This window comes from Oryx dammah, unplaced genomic scaffold, assembly GCF_014754425.2.
Source record: "Oryx dammah isolate SB20612 unplaced genomic scaffold, SCBI_Odam_1.1 HiC_scaffold_21, whole genome shotgun sequence".
In the NCBI taxonomy this organism is placed as follows: Eukaryota; Metazoa; Chordata; class Mammalia; order Artiodactyla; family Bovidae; genus Oryx; species Oryx dammah.
Window position 1 is genome coordinate 38378304 of NW_024070205.1, and position 24050 is coordinate 38402353.

General features: G+C 49.7%; 1 protein-coding gene across 1 annotated transcript in view; it reads left to right on the top strand.

The window, feature by feature from the left end:
* Nucleotides 1-3873, top strand: part of DISP3 (dispatched RND transporter family member 3) — a 36533-nt gene extending 32660 nt beyond the window's left edge. The window contains exons 17-20 of the mRNA XM_040263427.1: nt 293-452; nt 1041-1154; nt 1567-1733; nt 2628-3873. Coding sequence (XP_040119361.1) covers nt 293-452; nt 1041-1154; nt 1567-1733; nt 2628-2990 — 804 coding nt within the window. The 3' untranslated portion in view covers nt 2991-3873. The remainder of the gene's footprint in view (nt 1-292; nt 453-1040; nt 1155-1566; nt 1734-2627) is intronic.
* The last annotated feature ends 20177 nt before the right edge of the window (nt 3874-24050 follow it).

A 24050-nucleotide genomic window follows, 5' to 3' on the forward strand; every position in this document is an offset into this window, starting at 1 on the left:
AACGGTGGGACTCAGAGCCAGGGGCTCTGGGAGTTGGAGGTGGTCCTTTTGGGATGGGGCAGGGACTTTGGTTGCTTTGGGACCTGCTGCCACTGCTGTGAGAGTTACACGTGCACCTGGAGGCTGGTGGGAGGTGGTCTCGGATGGGCTCAGCCTTCACCCCCCATGCAGCACACTCCATTTGTAAATGTCCAGGGACCAGCTGCATTTATTATAGAGCTGACCGGGCATCGACAGGGCAGCATAACAGGCCTCAGCCACCCACCTGTCTCACTGGCTCATGTCCCCGCAGACCACGTACAAGGGCAAGTCCTCCTTCCAGACCTACTCGGACTACCTCCGCTGGGAGAACTTCCTGCAGCAGCAGCTGAAGACACTCCCCGAGGGCTCAGCCCTGCACCACGGCTTCCAGACCTGTGAGCACTGGAAGCAGATCTTCATGGAGATCATAGGCAAGTGGCAGCCCCTCCCCCAGGGCCCCGGCACAGCGGGCGGTGGCAGGTGACCCGGACCAGAGAGGCTACGGCCTGGCCTTTCTGAGCCATGCTTGTCTTCTCAATTCTGGCCAAGAGCCCTGGAGGAACTGGAATGACACAGTGGCTGCCAACACCGATCGGAGACCAGAGTTTGGGTCCCCTCCTGCTTGGGGGTATCTGGCCACACCCTCTGATCCTGAGTTTGCCCACTTAAAAAGAAATGGTAATGATGCTAATGGCCATCATAGCCAGTGGTCATTACCATTATCAGCAGCCATCTGTCATTAGGAGGCCTTCTCGATGCCAAGCCCTGGCTGAGGCCTGGCCGGTGTTCTCTCTTTAAACTCCATATGAGGCCTAGGGAGTAGGTACTGTCATTATCCCCTTTTACAAATGAAGAAATGGGGATTCAGAGAGGGCATGTGGCTGAAAGTCACCAGAGGGACACAGCTGGCTGTGGCGGTGCCAGCCTGTGTGACCCCCGTACCTCTGAACCACGAGGGTGAGGGGGTTGTGGGCGCCCTGTGCTGCAGCCCCATGAGGGCCCTTGCGTCTCCCTCGCAGGGGTGCAGAGCGCCCTGTATGGCCTGGCCCTGTCCCTGCTCATCTGCGTGGCCGCCGTGGCCGTGTTCACCACCCACGTGCTGCTCCTGCTGCCTGTGCTCCTCAGCATCTTGGGTAAGTGGGCCGGGGGCCAGGAGCGGGCAAGGGTCTCACTGGTGGTCTCAAGTTCTTCTCCACCCTTAACTGTCTCATCTCTTCAGTGAAGGTTTCCCGAGACACACCCCCACCCCAGGCAAAAAGAGCCTCTGTGACAATTGTTCTTAGGGCTGTGCACTCCCCACGAGGAGCCAGGTGGCACCAGGTGACAGGTCTCAGCCCAGGGGTGTGTTGCTGCCCCCCTCTGTCACCTCCTTCAGGCCCTCTCAGCCTTCTCAGGCCCTGTCCCTCCTCGTCTCACCAGTCACCAGAGCTGAGGGATCTGCCATAGACTTCCTCGTCTTCCCCAGAGACCCTCTGAATTTGCCCAGCCCCCTTCCAGGACTGCATGGGTGGGGCCAGGTCCAAGCTACCTCCCCGCCCCCTGCAGGCATCGTGTGCCTTGTGGTGACCATCATGTACTGGAGCGGCTGGGAGATGGGCGCCGTGGAGGCGATCTCCCTGTCCATTCTCGTGGGCTCCTCCGTGGATTACTGCGTCCATCTGGTTGAGGGCTACCTGCTGGCTGGAGAGAATCTGCCCCCCTACCAGGCTGAGGTGAGCCCCCCACCTGCCCCACCCATCCCTAGGGGATCTTCTCCCTCTCCAGTGCCACTGACGAAGGCCCCCAAGGGTAGCTGGACACCATGGTGTCCGATTCCCATCCAGCATGTGTTGCAGGAGCCTCTGTTTCCAGGGCCATTCTCCAGCAGGGGACTCGAGTTCTCAGGCAACTGCACCTAGCATGACTGTGGGCCGTGGATGGGTCCACTCCCCCAGCTCTGTCTCCCTAAGTGAGCATGAGGGGTGGGACCAGGCGCTGTCCAAGGGCCCTTCCTGTTTCTCGAGTCCCTGATTCCCAGTCTCATTCTCAAGCCCAGGAAGCACGTCTAGCCCTTCTAGTTGTGACCCTGAGGCTACCCCACCCTCACTGGACCTTGTGGCTTAGGGAAGACATACCCACGTACTCAGTGCCAAAACCAGCTCTGGGTCTCCTAAAGTTTTTGGTTTTCCCCAGTTTGGAATTGTTTTGGTGTGAAACATTCATAAATACATAAATCAGTTATACATTTAGCTTCTCTGGGTCAAAAGAAGGAATCAGTTCCAATCAGGGCTCCCATGTTCGAGGACCTACCGTGCAGATCATCAGTGTTCTGGTTGTCACAGCGATGTTTAGCCAGCCCCCACTGTGTGCCCAGCGCTGGGCACTGCTGCAGGGGAGCGGGTTTTATGTTCCCGCAGAGCCGTCGGAGCAGGTGCTGTTATTACCCGCCTCTCACCCTCCCCCACCCGCAACACACACATATTTATGAAGGTGGAATCAGAGCCCTGCAGGGTCAAGCCTGGCTTTGGACAGCATGTGCGTGTTTCCCAGGGCCCAAACCCCCATCCCAAGCCCCAGGCAGGGAGTGATCCCTTCCGGGGCCCCAGCGTCCTCTCACTTATCCCCAGGACGCCCACTCGCAGCGCCAGTGGCGGACGCTGGAGGCGGTGCGGCATGTGGGCGTGGCCATCGTCTCCAGCGCCCTCACCACAGTCATCGCCACGGTGCCCCTCTTCTTCTGCATCATCGCCCCGTTTGCCAAGTTCGGCAAGATCGTCGCCCTGAACACCGGCGTCTCCATCCTCTACACGCTCACGGTCAGCACAGCCCTGCTCGGCATCATGGCGCCCGGCTCCTTCACACGGACCAGGACTTCCTTCCTCAAAGCCCTGGGCGCTGTGCTCCTGGCGGGGGCCCTGGGGCTGGGTGCCTGCCTTGTGCTCCTCCGGAGCGGCTATAAGATCCCCCTGCCCAATGGGACTTCCCTATAGCCCTGGCACTTCATCTGGACTTGCACACCTTTGGTCCAGTAGGTGGGGGCGAGATGCTTGTTCTCTGTGCCCAGAGGCACTTTGTTCTGTTCGCAGCTAGGCTACAATTCCTTACGTTCCCAGGCCTGGGCCAGACTTCACCCACCTGTGTGACCCACACTGCCTTCATCACAGTGCCAGCCCCTGCTGGGTGGTGAAGCTGGCTGCTGCTCCCCACTGCTGGACACTGGCAGCTGCCCTGCTTCTCCCTGTTAGGGGAAGAGACCAGCCCTCCTCCTGAACCTGGTTCCCAGGGGGGTCAGGTGATTTTTGCAGAGGGCTTCCCTCTGCAGAATTTCCACATTGCCTCAGTGCTCACAAGAACTTTCTGATGTGGTTGTTACAGGGCCCCCATTCTATGGATGTGAAAATCAAGGCATCAGAACGCAAAGTAACTGAGCTGTAGCTGGGTCAGTGGCACAGCCAGAGTGGCCTCCCTCGGGAACTCTGCAGGAAGAGCACAGAGGGTTCAAGGGCAGGGCCTCACACCCCCTGCCCCCTCCCTCCCCATCAGTTTTACAGCAGTCAGTGCTGGGTGGTCCTGTGGTCCTCCCTAGGCCTTTAGGTCCTGGCCTGGGAGGACAGAAGGACCAGCCTGGGTTACTGCATGTCTTATCCTGGCCCCAGACTCAAGGGGCTCTGCTCTCTGGAAAGCCATGGGGCCCCAGCACAGCCTTCCTCACAGATCTGAGCCCCCACCTCCCCACCCTGACTCTGGGTGCAATTTGGGGGAGGGGGCAACTCCTGAGATGGGGAGCTGGTCGTGCCTGCCTCCTGCTCACAGCAGATGGTTCTTATTAAAGTGAAATGAAACTGCAGACCGCCGCCATTAACACGAGCATTTTAAGCATTGCTGGCTCCATTGTATTCTTCAAATTGCGATAACTAAGTGTTTGCATGGTGCCGTTGGGAACCTGGCTCGAGGCGGGTGCTGGGCCTGGAAGGAGGTGGAGTGGAAGGGGCAGGACCCTCTGGGGAGCAGGGTCACAGAGTACTCTGGGAGTGCAGAGTCAGGCTGGGGAACTCTCGGGAGTGGGGATGGGGCACCATAGGAGTGGAGCCCATTTGGCTCCCTACCAGGACACTTATTAGCCCCTTCAATGTTCCCAGTACCGTGCTGTGACCTTCTTCCTTGGGACAGACATTGGCCCAGGGCATTAGGAAGCTGGACACAGACTGAGCTGGGGCTGACCCCTTAGGGTGGGTGGATGGTCTCCAGGTGAGCTAGCCTGGTCATCTGTAAATATTAACAGGGAGGCTGGGCATGCAGGACAGACCTGCAACAACCTGTCAACACCCAGTGTGTGCCTGGCACCCAACAGAGGCTCAGTATTTGCTGAGGGAGCATCAGATCTTGGTTCCCACTCTCCATGGTGAAGACAGACACCAAACACCAGGTTAATGGTATAAGCTGACACATAGCTCTTAGCATGCCAGTTGCTCTTCTTAGGGTTTGTCTTAGTAACAAAGTGCTTCAGACCAGGTGGCTTATAAAGACAGAGGTTTATTTTCTCACAGTTTTGGAGGCTGGAAATCTGATGGAAGGTGTAGGCAGAGAGGGTCGTTCTGGAGGTTGAGGGGGACTCTGCTCCGTCCCCCTCTCCTGGCTTCTTTCTGCTGGTGACTGGCCATCCCTTGGCATTCATTGGCTTGTAGAGGCATCACTCCAGTCTCTGTTTCCATCTTCACTTGCCCGACTTCTCTCTGTGAAGGTCACATTGCCTTCAGTTGTATCAGATCCTAATGACCTCATCTTAATTTGATCACCTGCAAAGATCTCATTTCCAAATAAGCTCACATCTGGGACTTCTCTGGTGGTCCAGTGGCTAAGACTCTGTGCTCCCAAGGCAGGGGTTCAATCCCTGGTCATGGAACTAGACCCCACATGCTGCAACTAAGGAGTTCACACACTGCAACTAAAGATCCTGCATGGTGCGTCAAAGATCAAAAATCCATGTGCCACAACTAAGACATGGCACAGCCAAAATAAATAAAATATTTAAAAAACAAAACAAGCTCACATTCATGGGGACCAGGGTTAGCCTCAACATATTTTGGGGGAGGAACACAATTCAACTCATAACAAGGCTCAACATGCATCAGTTCAGTTGTTAACCTTAGGGAGGGGGTGCTCGGACCCATTTTATGCCTGGGGAAACCAATGCTCGAGAGATTGCCTTGCCTGAGTCAGGCAGCTGCTGGTGGTAAACCCAGAGTTTGACCCCAACCAGCCTGTCCCTGGTGGTTCACACGGTCAAGAATCCACCCGCAATGCAGGAAATCCAGGTTCAATCCCTGGGTCAGGAAGATTCCCTGGAGAAGGGAATGGCTACCCACTCCAGTATTCTTGCCTGGAGAATCCCACAGACAGAGAAGCCTGGAGGGCTACAGTCCACGGAGTCGCAAAGAGTCGGACAAAACACACACAGCCTGTCCCAGGGTGTGTGCTCATCCCTGAGGGTGTGCAGCCTCTTGGGGAATTGTAACAAAGGATGATGACGGCACAGGGGCACTCTTATCAAGTGGCTTCTTAGAGAATCTGGATGGAAACCCTTCAATTTGTACAATACTTCACCCCTGAGAATTTCCCCATCAGCTTGTCTGAAACCTGAGCCATCAGAGGCCTGGCAGAGAGCACTGTTGCTGAAGGAGCTGGTCAAGGATTTAGGCAGGTCAGCCGGGGCTCCAGCAGCACTTGTAGGGGGTGAGGTAGAGGGCAGAAGGCCATGACTGCAGAGTTGGACATCTTCCAACAACAGGAAGGAAGGAGAAGGCAAACTTATAGGAAAAGACCAGGTGGGAGGGGGTGGGGCAGGGAGGGAGCTGGCAAGTTGACAAGACGTCCCAGAAGGTGCTCAGAGAAAAGACTGCCATCAAGTCCTTGTCCTGAGACCATCCCAATGACCTAGTATTAACGTGGAGGTATGGTCATTTGCATATCATTTGCATGCAGTCCAGGTCATGCCCATTTGTCAGGAAACCCTCACTAAGCCCATTTCCTTGCTTTTAAGAAACATCTCCTCTTCCCTCCCCTTGGTCTTCATCTTTACAGGGTGCTCTGGGGGTGTCAGGCAGGCAGGTCAAGGGTGAAGGAGGCCAGGCCGTGATGTCACTGTCACCTCCCTCCAACAGGTGACTAGGGCTCTTCTACATCAATACAACTCTCTCATGACCCTCACAGTGCTCCTTAGAGCAGAGTTCCCATTTTACAGATGAACACTGTGAGCCCCAGAGGAGGCAATGACCGTCCATGGCCAGGCTGCCTGGGTCCCTGCCCATCTCTGCTTCCCTGCCGGGTCCACTCTCTGTGGATGGTATTCTTTATCTCCTCATCATATGTCCTGGTTGGCATGGCAATTGCCCTGTCCAGCTCTGGGTCAGTATTCTCTCTCCTCGGGGGAGGGCTGGGGCAGGGCTGGGGGAAGGATATGTGCTCAGTCATTCAATCGTGTCTGACTCTTTGCGACCCCATGGACTGCAGCCCACCAGGCTCCTGTCCATGGAACTCTCCAGGCAAGAATACTGGAGTGGGTTGCCATTTCCTCCTCCAGAGGATCTTCCTGACCCAGGGATCAAACCGGCGTTTCCTGCACTGACAGGCAGATTCTTTACCATCAGTCACCTGGGAAACACACAAGGGGAAGGATGCTGGTGACTATTTGCGAGCTCCTGAGAAACTTGGCCACCCCCTTCACTGCCTGCTGCTGCTGCTAAGTCGCTTCAGTCCTGTCTGACTCTGTGCGACCCCATAGACGGCGGCCCACTAGGCTCCTCTGTCCCTGGGATTCTCCAGGCAAGAGTACTGGAGTGGGTTGCCATTGCCTTCTCCCCTTCGCTGCCTACTTGGCTACAAATAATTCCCCCTTCATCTTGTTTGCAAATATTGGCTCCACAGGGTCCCAGAGGCAGTAACTCCCGTGAAAAGGACCTTGACCTTCCTTCACCCACTAACGCACAGCTCACAGTCTTAATGAGCTTTTGCTGAGCGCTAATGAGATGCCCTTCATTAGATCGGGCACAGCAGTTAGTCTGGGATCTGAGAGGATGTGCAGGCATTCAGCGGGCTGGGGAGGGGCAGAGGGCCTGAGGGGAGTCCGTGGAGATGGACCCCTGTCACTTACAAAGGTTCCCTGAGCCCCTGCTTCTCTCTCCTTCCCTTGGAAGCCAGGAAATCGATGAAAGCCAGTGCTTTAAAGTGCTGGCCACGTCCCAGGCCCTATCCGTTCACTCTCGGGAGTTCTTGCAGCATTCCTCAGAAGGGAATGTCTTTGTCTCATTTCACTGCGAAAAAAGAACCAAACCCCAGGGACTTCCCTGGTGGTCCAGTGGCTGAGACTCTGTGTTCCCAATGCAGGGGGCCTGGGTTCACTCTCTGGTCGGAGAGCTATATCCCACATGCCACAACTAAAGATCCCATACGTGCATGTGTGCTAAGTTTCTTCAGTCATGCCTGACTCTTTGCAACCCCATGGACTATAACCCGCCAGGCTCTTCTCTCCATGGGATTCTCCAGGCAAGAATACTGGAGCGGGTTGCCATGCCCTCCTCTAGGGATTTTCCCAACCCAGGGATCAAACTCCTGCACTGGGAGGTGGGTTCTCTACCTCTAGCACCAATTGGGAAGCCCTAAAATATCCTTATACTGCAACTAAGATCCTACGTAGCCAAAAAAAAAAAAAAAATTAACCCCAGAGACATGAAGTAACTAGCCTGAGGTCACACAGCTTGTGAGTTATAGAGCTGGAATTCCCGCCTAGGGCGAACAGCTCCTAAGTACATGCCCTCTCTCTAATACAGCCTCACCTGCAAACAGATTTGATTCGCAGAAGCAGCCAGCCCCAGGCCAGCTGGGCAGCCAGGGTCCTTCCTCCTTCATGTTTGTCTACCTGCTTGCTTCTCTGAGAGGAAAGAGCACCAGACTGAGAGTCCAGCGTTCGAGTGTGGGCTCCAGCCAAGGTGACCTGGAGCAAATCACTGCACAGTTTCAATCCTCTGGAAAGTGGGGAGGGGACAGCATGACATCCAGGGCTCTGCCTCCTCTCACTTCTATGCTGCCGGATTTGAGTCTCCTTAAGTCAATCTGCCCCAGGGTCCACCCTCTGTGGCCATCTTCTTCTCTGAGCCTCTCCTGTCTCCTCGTTGTTCACATCCAATGAGCAGGAGTATGCGCACTGGAGCTGTTGTCTGGTCAACGATGATTAACTGAACACCTACTATGTGTCATGCACTGTTCCAGACCTCGGTGATCCAAGGAAACACAAAAACAAACCCAGATCTGACTCCATGGACCTTACAGTTGAGGTAGGGAAAATCTCTTTAGTAAAAGAACCCTCAGATACATAACCACAAACCAGAGGGCTGTGAGGGAGAACCGTGAAGGGTAAGGGCCCCAAGGCTTGTGACAAGGACCCCTGGGGATGTGGCTTCTGCACGGAGGTTTAAAGGATGAGGACCGTTTACCCTGCTCTGACAGGGTTTTTCCCTCCAAGCACAGGCCTCCTTGAGCCACAGAACAGCCTCCAGCAGGCTGATGCTAAGACCTAAAAGGACGGATTTATCGTATCTTAAGGGTCAAGGCTGGAGCTTCTGCAGACAGGGAAAGTGGAGACAGGCTGGGTCAAGAGAGCATCTGGCTATTCTAGGAGCTCAGTCACACACCCACACCCCACCCAGTGACCTGAGAGGGAGGCGTGGAGTGGTCTACACACAGTTCTCAGACCAACCTCAGTCACTGGGAGGAGGGGAGGAGGGGAGGGGAGGGAGGGAGGAGGGGGAAGGGAAGGGGAGGGGAGGGAGGGAGTGGGAGGGGAAGTGCTCAGGCAGAGAAAGATGCCCAGGCAGAACTAAGTCTCCTTTTCCTGCTGGGGCCTCCAGAGGACTTCAGAGTTGCGTTCCTGCCCACTCCAGCTTGCAAAATACTATTGCCTTTGGCATTCAAGGTTCAGAGGAGCCCTGTGAAAAACAATCCACTCCAAATAAACTTAAAATATGAGCCCAGAAGCCAGAGGCTGTGAGTCCACACACCACCATGACTGGGGGGCTCAGGCTAGTATAGGGCCTGAAGTCTTTGCCCAGCCCTGCCCTCCAAGGCTGCATGGATTTGCCTGAGACTGTTCAGTCATGTCGACTCTTTGTAGCCCCATGGACTATAGCCCACCAGGCTCCTCTGTCTATGGAATTTTCCAGGCAAGAGTACTGGAGTGGGTTGCCAGGGTGGAGTATAAACTGGCTCTACCATCGTGGAAGGGAATTTGGCAGTAACTATCAAAATCACAATGGCACGATCCTTTTTTTTTGTTTAATTTGACTCCACTAGGTCTTAGCTGTGGCCTGTGAACCCATAACTGCAGCATATGGGATCTAGCTCCCTGACCAGGGATCAAACCCAGGGCCCCTGCATTGGGATCAAGGAGTCTTAGCCACTGGATCACCAGGGGAGTCCCGGCATGATCCTTTTGATTCAGCAATCCCACTTCTGAGAATTTATACTGCAGAGAAACTTACACTGGGCAAGTTTTTCACTGAAGCCTTGTCCAATATATCCAAGGACTGGGAACTCCTCAAGGTCCCTCAGCTCAGTAACCAATGAAATAAGTTTCAATCAGTCCTTTCAGACAATAGGATATTCTGTGACTGTAAACAAAAAATGAAGAAGATTTGTAAGTGCCAGTATGAAAAAAACCACGGAGCTCTATTAAATGAGAAGAAAGTTGCAAAAAAATGTGTGTAAAACACCTTGAAAAATGGGTGGGAGAGAGAAAGAATGCTCATTTTGCTTGTATATATATAAAGAAACTAGAGGAAACACACAAAAAAAATCTAAGACAGTGGTTACTTGTGGGAATTGGGATGTGGGGACTAGGCAGATGGCAGACAGCCACGGGAGGAAGACTTTTATTACAAATCTTTTCACACTCTTGGATTTTTTGACTACAGGAATATATTACCTGGATTTTTTTTTTTTTTTTTAAGCAAAGGAGAGACATGGTCTTCATTTGCTTCTTAGAAAACTCATTCTTACTGCAGGGTAGAGGATGCACTCAGGAGGGTGGAGAGCAGTGAGGAAAGAAGAAAGGAGTGCCCCTCCCAGAGAAGACATCAATAAACATCACCTGAAGTTCTCTGAACCCAGACACTGCCAGGATCCGGGAGGGAGGGTAACAGCTGGCTCCCTGCTACCTTCTCTGAGTAGAGATGTGGACCATCAGCCCCTCTGGTGATGTTCCAGAGCCCCTGGAGTGCTCAGGAGTGTGGCATTGTTTGATGCTGCTCCCGAATCTCCTTGTAGTTGAGCCGAAAGAGGGAATGACTGGAAGGGAGCAGCACTGGGTAATAGAAAGAGCGCAGAGTTGGGCTCTGTGACCCCCTGGTGTGGCGTTCTAGAAATGGGGATTAGTATCCTCATTCTGCCTCCATTAACTGTGTGAATTAGAGCAAGTCCCTTCCTCTATTTTAGCCTGTTTGCTCACCCATTAAATAGAAAAATAATATCTACCATGCATGATTGTTGTGTTTAAATGAGGTAATGTATGCCAAGGGTTTGTGCATAGTGATAGCTGCTAACCCACCATCATTTTCATTGTCCTTAGAACAGAGTTCTCCCAACTCAGGATAGCATTTTTGTGCTTGGAGTATCAAAGCACTTCAATAAATAGGAACTATTCCCTCTCCAATTCATTTCTCTCAGACTATGGTGGAATATGTCTTCTTGTCCCATTGATGTTGGGTCCGGCCATGTGACTTGCATTGTCCACTGGGATGTCGGCAAGAGTCAAGCAGGCAAAGGCTTGAAGCATGCCCATTCAAGGGGACTTGGCCTCTGCGCTTCTGCCTCTCCATGGGACGAGCATGCCCAATAGGTTGAGAGACACATGGAGCAGACTTGACCCAACAGTAGCTTGGAGACAAGCCCACATGACCCTGGCATGGCTCATCCACATCTTAGCTGACATCAGTTAATGATTGTTTTAAGCCACAGAGATTGGGGAGATTTGTTACACATTATTGCAGCAACAGCTGGTGGAAGCATTGTTCATTGCATTCATAATAAAGTTGATTCTTTCTACGGCCTTCACAGTCCTTTTGGACCTCACTGATACTTTACCTGTTTCCATTGCATGCCACTGCCTCCTCTTTCGGAGAAGACGATGGCACCCCGCTCCAGTACTCTTGCCTGGAAAATCCCATGGACGGAGGAGCCTGGTAGGCTGCAGTCCATGGGGTTGTGAAGAGTCGGACACGACTGAGCGACTTCACTTTCACTTTTCACTTTCATGCATTGGAGAAGGAAACGGCAACCCACTCCAGTGTTCTTGCCTGGAGAATCCCAAGGACGGGGGAGCCTGGTGGGCTGCCGTCTATGGGGTCGCACAGAGTTGGACACGACTGAAGCGACTTAGCAGCAGCAGCAGCAGCCTCCTCTTTGCCCTTCAGGCTTCAGCCAAACCAATCTTCTTTCAGTTCCTGATGGTCCAGGCTTTGCACATGCTGTTCTCTCTCCTGGATGCTCCTCCTCTCCTTCCGGCATCTTCATGAAAGTGTTAGTCACTCTGTTGTGTCTGACTTTTTGTGACCCCATGGACAGTAGCCTACCAGGCTTCTCCATTCATAGGATTTTCCAGGCAAGAGTATTGGAGTGGGTTGCCATTTCCTTCTCCAGGGAATCTTCCCAACCCAGGGATTGAACCCAGGTCTCCTTCATTGCAGGGAGACTCTTTACTGTCTGAGCCACTGGGGTCATCAAGCACCTTCCTACTTCCTCCTAATCCTTCAGACCTCAACTTTCTCCTAGAAGCCTTGATTGGTGCCTGAGTCTGGGCCAGTCCTGGGTCCTGGGCCAGTCCTGAGTCCTGGGATGTGACCTTACAGCACTTTGTATTTCCTGTGCCCTGGCTGTTTCCTGACCTCCTACTTGCCTCTCTCCTCATTTGGACACACTCCCTGAAGGCAAAGCCTGGGTATCCCCAGTTCCTGATATACAGTGTGTTCACTGTAAATGTTTATTGACTGAATGAATTTCCTACCCTTTCAAGCCTCGATCTGCCCACCTGTTAAAGGGGAATAATCACATCAGAACTGGGGTAGAGGGAGTTGCTTGGCTAAGACTTCACCTTTCAATGCAGGGAGTACAGGCTCAACCCCTGGTTGCGGAGCAAAGATCCCACATGTCTTGTGGCCAAAAAGCTAAAACATAAAACCAAAGCAATATTGTAACATATTCAATAGTTCAGTTCAGTCGTTCAGTGGCTCATTTGTGTCCGACTCTTTGTGACCCCATGAACCGCAGCACGCCAGGCCTCCCTGTCCATCACCAACTCCTGCAGTTCACCCAAACCCATGTCCATCGAGTCGATGATGCCATCCAACCATCTCATCCTCTGTCATTCCCTTCTCCTCCTGCCCTCAATCTTTCCCAGCATCAGGGTCTTTTCCAATGAGTCAGGTCTTTGCATCAGGTGGCCAAAGTATTGGAGCTCCAGCTTCAACATCAGTCCTTCCAATGAACACCCAGGACTGATCTCCTTTAGAATGGACTGGTTGGATCGCCTTGCAGTCCAAGGGACTCTCAAGAGTCTTCTCCAACACCACAGTTCAAAAGCATCAATTCTTCAGTGCTCAGCTTTCTTTAGAGTCCAACTCTCACATCCATACACGACCACTGGAAAAACCATAGCCTTGACTAGACGGACCTTTGTTAGCGAAGTAATGTCTCTGCTTTTTAATATGCTATCTCAGTTCAGTTCAGTTCAGTTCAGTTCAGTTGCTCAGTCGTGTCCAACTCTTTGCGACCCCATGAATTGCAGCACGCCAGGCCTCCCTGTTCATCACCATCTCCCGGAGTTCACTCAGACTCACATCCATTGAGTTCGTGATGCCATCCAGCCATCTCATCATCGGTCGTCCCCTTCTCCTCCTGCCCCCAATCCCTCCCAGCATCAGAGTCTTTTCCAATGAGTCAACTCTTCGCATCAGGTGGCCAAAGTACTGGAGTTTCAGCTTTAGCATCATTCCTTCCAAAGAAATCCCAGGGCTGATCTCCTTCAGAATGGATTGGTTGGATCTCCTTGCAGTCCAAGGGACTGTCAAGATCTTCTCCAACACCACAGTTCAAAAGCATCAATTCTTCGGCACTCAGCCTTTTTCACAATCCAACTCTCACATCCATACATGACCATTGGAAAAACCATAGCCTTGACTAGACAGACCTTAGTCGGCAAGTAATGTCTCTGCTTTTGAATATGCTATCTAGGTTGGTCATAACTTCTTCCAAGGAGTAACCATCTTTTAATTTCATGGCTGCAATCACCATCTGCAGTGATTTTGGAGCCCCCAAAAATAAGTCTGACACTGTTTTCACTGTTTCCCCATCTATTTCCCATGAAGTGATGGGACCGGATGCCATGATCTTCGTTTTCTGAATGTTGAGCTTTAAGCCAACTTTTTCACTCTCCTCTTTCACTTTCATCAAGAGGCTTTTTAGCTCCTCTTCACTTTCAGCCATAAGGGTGGTGTCATCTGCATATCTGAGGTTATTGATATTTCTCCCGGCAATCTTGATCCCAGCTTGCATTTCTTCCAGTCCAGCGTTTCTCATGATGTACTCTGCATATAAGTTAAATAAGCAGGGTGACAATATACAGCCTTGACGTACTCCTTTTCCTATTTGGAACCAGTCTGTTGTTCCATGTCCAGTTCTAACTGTTGCTTCCTGACCTGCATACAGATTTCTCAAGAGGCAGGTTAGGTGGCCATAACTTTCCTTCCAAGGAGTAAGCGTCTTTTAATTTCATGGCTGCAATCACCATCTGCAGTGATTTTGGAGCCCAGAAAAATAAAGTCTGACACTGTTTCCACTGTTTCCCCATCTATTTGCCATGAAGTGATAGGACCAGATGCCATGACCTTAGTTTTCTAAATGTTGAGCTTTAAGCCAACTTTTTCACTCTCCTCTTTCAGTTTCATCAAGAGGCTCTTTAGTTCTTCTTCACTTTCTGCCATAAGGGTGGTGTTATCTGCATATCTGAGGTTATTGATATTTCTCCTGGCAATCTTGATAAAGACTTTAAAAAAGGAACTGGGGCAGAGTGATGCCTGTATCTTGTTTTGCTATTGGGCGAGAGGTTAGTGGGTACCTTATACTCTCCAGCAACTTGCATCTGTTCCTTGCTTTCAGACTCCTTCCCTGCCTCTTCTCAAAGGGACTCAAGGTGAAAGACACAGATTGTAAGTGGAAGATCAATGAAGCCTTTGTTCTGCACTCTATCTACCTAACAGAGATGCTGCTTGTGCTCTCTTGGCTTGACTGGGGAGAGGAGAAGGGCTTCTCACTGGGTCATCCCCACTCACTCCACTCTGCCAGCTGGAGCATCTTCAGGACTGACCTGCCTTGTCCTGTGAGAACAGGCAGAAACAGGACAGGAGAGAGAAGGATGGAGGGGAGGAAGCTGAGACATAACTGGGTCTCCTCCAATGCCTTCTCCCGACCCATGAGCTCATTTCAACCCACCTTGGAAGGCAGGTATGTCCGTAGTTCTCAGAAGAGAAAGTGACTCGGCCACCTTCCCGTGGGCAGTGGGAGTCTAACCCAGGCTGGAGACTCCAAGGTCAGTTTCTACTACATGCAGCTGCCCCCACAGAGAGCAATGACCTGGAGCACCTTGGTGTTGCAGTTGGTGTCAATGAGGACAGAGAGCACCAATGACTTTATTACAGTAAAGAGAGACTCCCTAAAGTGTACAGCCCTGTGAAATTCACAAAAGCCTGCCACATTCAGAATCTCATGGGTTCCTCACACTTTGCAAGGCAGGCTTCTTACCACCCCATTTTACAGAGGAGAAAATTAGGGCTCAGCGGAGTGAAGTGACTTCTCCCACGGTCTCAAAGCAAATGGTGAAGCTGGTGTAACGTTCCTCTCACCTGGTCTCCTGAGTCACTGAATTCCGGAGGTCCCACCTAGCGGCTTGCCAGGTGGTGCAGTGGTAAAGAATCTGCCTGCCAGTGCCGGAGATGCAGGAGACTTGGGTTTGATCCCTGGATTGGGAAGGTCCCTGGAGAAGGAAATGGCAACCCACTCTAGTATTCTTGCCTGGAACATCCCATGAACAGTGGAACCTGGAGGGCTACAGTCCATGGGGCCGCAAAGAGTCAGACACAACTGAGCATGCGTGCACACACACACCTAGTAGGGCCCCTGTCCCAGGGAGACTTGGAGGAATCTGATGCCATGGGACACATCCTTTCCACATGGTGTGGCAATATAACCATGAGGCTGCCTGGGCCCCACATATACCTGTGCAACCTGTGCAAGCCACACGTTCTCTCTGAGCCTCAGTATACTAGCTATTTATTGCCACCTAATAAACCACTTCAAAATCCAGTGACTTAAAACAATAACCATTTATTTAGCTCATGATTCTGTGAGGTAATTAAATTAATCTGGGCTCACATGGGTAGTTCTTCTGATCCTAGAGGCCTCCCACATGTGTGTAGTCAGCTGTAGGTTAGCTGAGCGGTTTTGCTCTAGGGGTTGGCTGGTGTTAGGCTAGGGGAGCGAGGGTCACAGGCCACATGTAACTCACCAGGCTTGTTCACAAGGCAGTGTCAGCTTCCTGGGGAATGAGTGACTGTGCATAAGACCTCCTGTTATGACTTGAACTTCATTCAACCCTCCTATTATGGGCTGAATCCCAGAAGACAGGATTATCAAGCTTTGTTTCAGAAAAAGAGAGAAAGCAAGAGGGGAAGGGAGAAGGAAGGAAACACACTTTTGCCAACCCCAAAATGCAAAATCTAGTGTGACATTCAACTAAATGAACAATTTATAGATAATTCACAATGCTTATACCATTAAGCAAATGCACTTTAAATTGATTTCAAATTAGTAAGCTAATGATTTCCCCAGGTCCAATCTCTGCCAGCCCCCAGCGCAGTGTTTTTAATAAGAAGTAGGTGTGCAGTAACAGCCTCTTTATTCCATAATTGAAGCCATAATTGAACTTGAGGTCATATTCAAGGGCCCTATTGATCTACATAGGGGAGGAAAGTGCTGACAGCAACCATCTTTGGGCCAGAGGGCTGGGGTGGGCCATGGCAGAATCCCGCAGCTGTAGTAGACTTGGAGAACACTTCCTGTGTGACCTGCAGGGAGACATGATGGCTGACGGGGATGTTAAGGAAACTTGAGACAGGCAGGGCTCTCAATCCCAGTCCTGTAGGGGCTCCCTAAAGTCACGTCAAGGATCCACGTACACCTTCAGGGCCCCAGGGTAAACACTGCACCCTCTTTTGTCCCACCATGCCTATCTGACCCCCAACTCTCCAGGCCAAGGGCATTCAAGCCTAGGTACAACCACAAATGTGTTCTACTCTGCCTTTTCATGTCAAGGGTCAAGTCCTTGAACCCTCAGTCCAACCAAGAAAGGCAAGGTGGGGCCTCCCTGGTGGCTCAGTGGGAAGAATCTTCCTGCCACTGCAGGAGAAACAAGTTCGATCCCTGATCCTGGAAGAAGCTAAGCCTGAGTGCTACAACTACTGAGCCTGTGCTCTACAGCCTGGGAACCGCATTTACTGAAGCCTGCACTATCCAGAGCCTGTGCTTTGCAACAAGAGAAGCCACTACAATGAGAAGACCATGCATCGCAGCTAGAGAGTAGCCCCTGCTTGCCACAACTAGAGAAAAGCCCGCCCAGCAACGAGGAGCCAGCACAGCCAAACATAAGTAAATAAAAACAAACATTCAAAAACAAAAGAGAAAAGGAAGGGTGGAAAGTCTTTGGTTCTTGTTGGCATAACCCCAGCTGCCCTCATTTCATGAGGCACAAACCATTATCCGTCTCTACTGCTGTCTCTGAAGAGATATGAGAAGATTTGACATCTCAAAAGGACATTAGAGCCTCATTTTATTCTTCACCAGCCATTTTGGCTGTTCTAAATCCAGAGATCTTTCCTCCAGAGAATATGCCAGACTAGCGGAGGTTGGAGGAGAAGGGGAGAGAGAGAGAGAACATTCACAAGGGTGAGTGGATTGTGGACACTTGGTCTCTTAATGAACGGATCAATGTTTAGGACAATCCATAAAGTGCTCCCTCTTTGCTCTTGAGATTGTCGAGCTGTCTATAATACAGTTCAAATTTGAACCCTAAATTATTTAAACACCATATATTATAAGTAGATATAAGGCTCCAAAATCTCATAAAAACTCATAAAATTGGGAAAGGCAAGAGGGGAACAGAACAAAGGAGGAGCTTGCTCTTTTCTCTGCTACTTGTCCCCCTCCCATTCTTGGAGCACAAAGCTCCTTACAGATTTTTCAACTAGCCTTTGCGTGTGTAGCACCTCCAGGATTTCTCCACTGGCACGGGGGGTCAATTCCGTGCTCCCTACTCTCCTTGGCCAGATTCTTCTCTCAGACAGGTTGTGGCCTGGGGTGTGGAGGAAGAAGGGAAAATTATTCATCTTAAACTTTGCATCACCTCATTCAGATTCCATTACAGCAATCAGTCATGGTGATAACCAAAAAGAAGAAAGGTGTGAGGGAAGAATGTCTCTAGTTTCTAGAAAGAGATTAGTAGAGAATAGTCATCTAGTCAATATTGATCAATAAAGTGTCCCAGAAAAATCTAAAGCCACATTACTTAAACAGACCTTCCCCAGAACATCTCTGTCAATCAGAGAATGCAGAAAAGGCAAAATCAGGAAGGAGGGATTAATGTCGTTTTTTTTTTTTTTTTTTTTTTTTTTTTTTTTTAGTGACTGTAAAGTAAAGCAACCACTATGGCCAGCAATTCCAATCCTGAGTACATACCCAACCTAAATGAGTGTTTTGTTCTCAAGGGACATGCACAAGAATATTCATGGCTTTATTCACAACAGCCTCAAACTGGAAACAACCCAAATGTTCATCAGCAGTAGAATATATCAATCAGCAGTGCTTTATTCACACAAAACAATACTATACAGCACTAAAGAAGAATGAACTACTAACAAGCGAGCGTGGATGAATCCTAAGACACCATGTGGAATGAAAGAAGCCAGACACAGTAGAGTGCCTACTGAATGACCCCATTTATATAAAGTTCAAGAACAAGAAAAACTGGTCTATACCAACAAGTGTCAGAAGAGTGGTTATCCTTAGTGGGAGTTAACACAGGCAGGTGGTGCTGGAAACGTTATTTATTTTCATCTGGGTGGTGATTACACGCACATATACAATATATTTTAAGTTGTATATTTCAGATTTATGTACATTACATGTTACACCTCAAAAGTTTTAATTTAACAGTAATTCTTAACTGTTAGTTTTTATAATTTCATTTATTTCCTTATTTATTTTTGGCTGTGCTAAGTCTTTGTTGCTGGACGGCTTTTCTCTAGTTGTGGCGAGTGAGGGCTACTCTCGAGTTTCAGTGTGTGGGCTTCTCATTGTGGTGACTTCTCTTGTTGTGAATTGTGGACTCCAGAGCACATGGGCTCGGTAGTTGTGACTCCCTGGCTCTAGAGCACAGGCTCAATAGTTGAGGCGCATGACCTTAGTTGCTCCACAGCATGTGGGATCTTCCCAGATCAGGGATCCAACCTATGTCTCCTGCATTGGCAGGCAGACCCCTTACTACTGAGCCCCCAGGAAAGCCCCACCTCAAGATTTTTAACAAATATTTTTAAATCATCACACCATACTCAAAATTTTAAATTATCATGTGTCCTTCACTTCTAGAGGGTCACAACATTCACAGAGCTTGTGCTTTACTTTCTACCTTGAGGGAAATGGTAACATACCTGCCCATAGGACACATGAGGATGCAGGGGCATTGAATGCACCATTACAGACCATGCAGTCCAAGGCTGGGTGCATAGTTGTCATGGTGAGTGCAGACAGTGATCTGTGATCTGTGTCACATCTGTGCTTCCTCATGGCATTATTGATGTGGCTCACAGCTGAGGCTGGATACACCCCTTCCAGTTACAAAAGGGCTTACCATCCCATTGCCCTGCCACTCTTCCTGGAGTAGAGTAGGATGGCTGTTACAGCAGCTCCAGGATGAACTTTTGAGAGATGCCAAATGAAAATTGAATTAGAGCCCAGCCTTGTGGTTTCCAGAAGCTATCATTGCAGTGTGACCCACCTCTGTCAGGGCATGGTGACCACAAGGTGCCGGGCAGCTCCCAGAGGCTGTTGCAACACCTTGGATAGAGGTGCCCCTGCATGAAGCCCAGGCTCCCGGCTGAGTCGATTGTTTCAGCACCAGGGACAGCGGCTCGTGTATTAACTAGTTCTGGAAATAGACTGGGAGGGCAAAACGTATTTGCAGAAAGCACTCTTCCCACGGTTTGCTATTTACACACAACGCTATTGCTTCCAGCTTTGTATAACAAATTAAATTCTGTCCGCATTAAAAATGTGTGTGTGATGAGAAGATTGGTTTGGAAAACATGCAACATTTACCTCCCTTCCCCCCCTACCTCCTTCCTCCAATCCAGGTGTTCCCCAAGGGAACTGCACTTCAGGGAATGCCCAGGTAAGTGGAGTTTCTCATATTCAGAATTATCAGTGGAATACCTGGGTAGAACAGGGCGCCTGGGACCCAATTTACTTTCCTTCTGAAACCTAGATGCAAGAATACCATTCACTCTGAGAGTGCAAAGGGGGGCTATTTAGAAACATTTTCTTTAAAATATGGTACCACGAATTCTTTAATTCATTCAACTAATATTTCTGGAAAGCCTACTGTGTGCCATGCTTTGTGCTAAGCACTGGAAATGCAATAATGAACCAAATGAAGTCCCTGCTCTTGTGGAGTCTACATTCTTGTAAGAGGTAAAAACCATAAACGTATCAGTAACTAGGATAATTTCACCAGTAGCTCAGCTGGTAAAGAATCTGCCTGCAATGCAGGAGACCCTGGTTCAATTCCTGGGTCAGGAAGATTCCCCTGGAGAAGGGATAGGCTAACCACTTCAGTATTCTTGGGTTTCCCTGGTGGTTCAGATGGTAAAGAATCTACCTGCAATGCAGGAGACCTGGGTTTGATCCCTGGGTTGGGAAGATTCCCTGGAGGGAGGGCATGGCAAGCCCCTCCAGTATGGGCTTCCCTGGTAGCTCAGTTGGTAAAGAATCTGCCTTCAGTGCAGGAGACCCGGGTTCAATCCCTGGGTCAGGAAGATCCCCTGGAGAAGGAAATGGAAAACATTTCAGTATATTCTTGCTTAGAAAATCCCATGGACAGAGGAGCCTGGAGGGCTACAGTCCATGGGATTGCAAGAGTCGGACATGACTTAGTGACTAAACCACTAAACCAGGATAATTTCAGTTCATTGCAAGTCCCAGTGAAGAAAACAAAGTAGTGAACTGTACAGTGACTGAGACTACTCTAACTAGGATGGTCAGGAAAGGCCACTCTGAAGAGACAATGTCTGAGTTGAGGACCTGAACAATGAGAAGGAGCCAGTCTTGTGAAGACCTAACAGAAAGGCATTCCAGCAAAATGGTGAAGCATCTTCAAAGGTACTGAGGTGGAAACAAATGTGGCACGTCCAAAGGATGGGAAGGAGGCTAGTGTGGCTGGGGTCCAGTGCATGAGGATGAGGACACGGAGGAAACAAGCTTGGAAAGGTAGGAGGGGACCATGTCCCCCGGAGCTTGTAGATCATATAAGGAGTCTGGATCTCAAGCATAGAAGTGATATGGTCTGATCCATGTTTAAAACCATCTGCCTTTTTTTACCTGCTATGAGGAGAATGGGCTAGTGAATGGGAGGAGAAGCTGGAAGACCATGTTAAGCTGTTGCAATGGTCCACTGAGAGATGATGGTGATGGAAACCCCTCCTGACTTCTCTACACATGTAATTTGATCTCCAAAATTAAGGATGGCCTAAGTCTCCGAGGCACCCATGCTTCCATCGTCCAGTCCCTCCTCTAACCAATGCCATACATTTGTGAGATATTATGAGAGAACCCTGTTCATGGGGCTCATGAACAGGACATGGGGTTCATGAACAGGTCAGGGAAGCCTTACGTGCTGCATTTCATGGGGTCACAGTCAGAAATGATTCAGTGACTAAATAGTGAGAGAACACACACAAAGTCACATATTATATTCTATTTACTGTTGAACAACCGTAATATTCTATTTGCTGTTGAAAGGGGTTTCTTAGGTAGCACTAGAGGTAAAGAACCCGCTTACCAATGCAAGAGATTTCAGAGACGCGAGTTTGATCCTTGGGTCAGGAAGATTCCTTAGAGGAGGGCATAGCAACCCACTCCAGTATTCATGCCTGGAGAATCCCATGGACGGAAGAGCCTGGTAGGCTATAGTCCATAGGGTTGCAAAGAGATGGACACGGTTGAAATGACTTAGCATGCATGCACACTGTTGAGAGAGTGAGTGAAATGATACTTCAGAGTTACTTGGCTCATCTAGAAATGAAATCTGTTGCCTTTTTAATGCCAGCTCTTCCCAAACTCTCAGTTCATGGGCTGCCACTTGGACAGGAAGGGTATACAGAGCACTTAATCCACTCCTCATGGCTCATCATCTGAGAAACAGACCTCACCTGATGGGATGCTCATGGGAGAGACTATATACTATCAATTTTGTGGTGAACAAAACTGTTAACGTATATGATATTTAAAGCATTACTATGACAAGGATGCTCCTTCCCAGACTAGCTAGAAGGCCCAAAGAGACCACAAATGCGTAATGAACAAGACCAACTAGGCTCATCAGCTGTAAGTACCTTGAGAATTTGCATCCATACAACCACAGGAAGGGAGCAAACTGAACAATGAGAAGAAAAACAAAGATCAGTTTGCTTAGCATCAGAGCCCATGGTGCTTGGTCTCATACCATTTACTAACTCATTTGAGGATATTAGACAAATCCCTTTATTTTCCTGGGCCTCATTTTTCTCAGCTGTAAAATGAGGGGAGTTGTTTAAACTCTATGATCCTCTAGCTCCAGCAGTCTGTAAATCTGTCAACAATGACCTAGGACCTGAATTTCCCATTTTCTAGCTCTCCTTTGGTCCTTCCAAACCTCCCCCTATCAACCCCCCCAAAAGTAGAGAAAATATGTATCATTGTGCCCACTTTTCAGGATGGGAAAATTGAGACCATGAGATCACCAGGATTAGTCACAAGTTTACAAACTGAGTTAGAGGGGATCAGTTTCCTTTACAACTCACTCAGGGAAATCCTAACTCTTCCCGAGGGACCTGCCAGAAGCTCACTCTGCAAGGGCTTATTCCCCTCACCCCATTCAAGCCCTGTTGCTACTGCTAAGTCGCTTCAGTCATGTCTGACTCTGTGCGACCCCATGGACTGCAGCCCACCAAGCTTCCCCATCCCTGGGATTCTCCAGGCAAGAACACTGGAGTGGGTTGCCATTTCCTCCTCCAATGCGTGAAAGTGAAAAGTGAAAGTGAAGTAGCTCAGTCGTGTCCGACTCTTAGTGACCTCATGGACTGGAGCCCACCAGGCTCCTCCATCTATGGGATTTTCCAGGCAAGAGTACTGGAGTGGGGTGCCATTGCCTTCAAGCCCTGGCTCTCCTGCAACCCCTCCAGTCATCCTCAGAAGGTGTGCTAGGACCTCAAGGTGCCTGTGCTCCACACAGCCTCTCTATATGTATTCTTATTTCAATTTCAGGGCCACTGGCAAATCCCATCATGGCCAAGCCCTTCCCCTGGGCTCATAATTGGAATCTGCCAGCTCATTAGCATGGGGAAGGGGAGAAAGACACACTGGGCTTTATCCACCACTCCTGATTTAGCAGGTGTTCCCTTTTGCAGCTCTTGGGCCTTGGAGGAATCTCTGTGCGCCTGTGTTTTTTATGGAAATTACCACTAGCCCATACATATAAATCTGCAAGAGAGCCTCTTGTCATCTCTAATAGTTCCACAGGCTGCACTGAGCGAAGTCCTGGGCAGAGCTGAGGCTGTTTTGAAGACGCTGAGACCTCCATTCTTATACTAACATCAGAGGAATCTTGACCACCCAAAGAGCTCAAGTCACAGCTTTCAGTCTTCAAGAGTTTGCAAGTGTGCCCAGCACTGTGCTTGGGGTTCCTTATGTACCATCTCATTTAATCCTCACAATAACCCATGATTTCCATATTTTAGTTGAGAAAACTGAGGTTAGGAGAGATTTAAGGGACTTGTTTAAAATCATAAGCATGAAAAGCAGCTCCCCTTAATTAGCCCAATTCTAGGACATTTCCACGATTATTGGGTTCTTTGGGGAATAAAATCATGGTGGGAGGAGAGGAAGGAATGGGAGTGATAGACTTCATAGAGGGTAGAGACACCCACAAAGCAGCCCTGGAAAATGTTCTGCCTTCCTGGCAGATGTTTCCTGGAAACTGTTCTGCCTTCCTCTGGAAGAATTTTCTCCCTCCATAGAATGAGACTGGGGGCTCAAAATCTCGGCCTTCTCACTTATACCTCTGGGATATAGTCATACCTCTCCCCCTGGCTCTGTTGTTAAGAATCCTTTTCATTGTGTCAGAAACATGAAATCTTGGACAAGACCTGGTTGGGGGCATGACTCTACCCATAGCAGAAGCAATATTGTTAGAACTCTGTCTCTCTCAAACTCTAAGCTCTGCGTGAGTCTGCTTGGAATCATTCGCAAGTAGGCTTGCCACAGCTGGCAGCAAACAAGGTTAGCCTGGACCCAGAATCTCATCCTTCCAGAAAATTCCTCTCCCAAATGCATAGATCAACCCCTAGAAGAACTTTAATGGCCCTGCTTGGGTCGTATATCTACCCTTGAACATTTCACTGTTGCCAGAGGGATGGAGTATCTCATTAACCAGCATAGATGGGGTGACCACTCTTGGGGAAAAAACAGGGGCACCATAATCAACAAGCACACTGAGACTGAGTGTGTGTGTATTGTGTTTTTCCCTACATGGCCTTTGCAATAACTCCCATCTTGCACACTCTTTTAGAGTGTGATATCGACCCTCCTCCTATCTATGGTTGAGTTTATGTCCCTTCCCCTTGAATCTGGGCAGACTTTGTGTC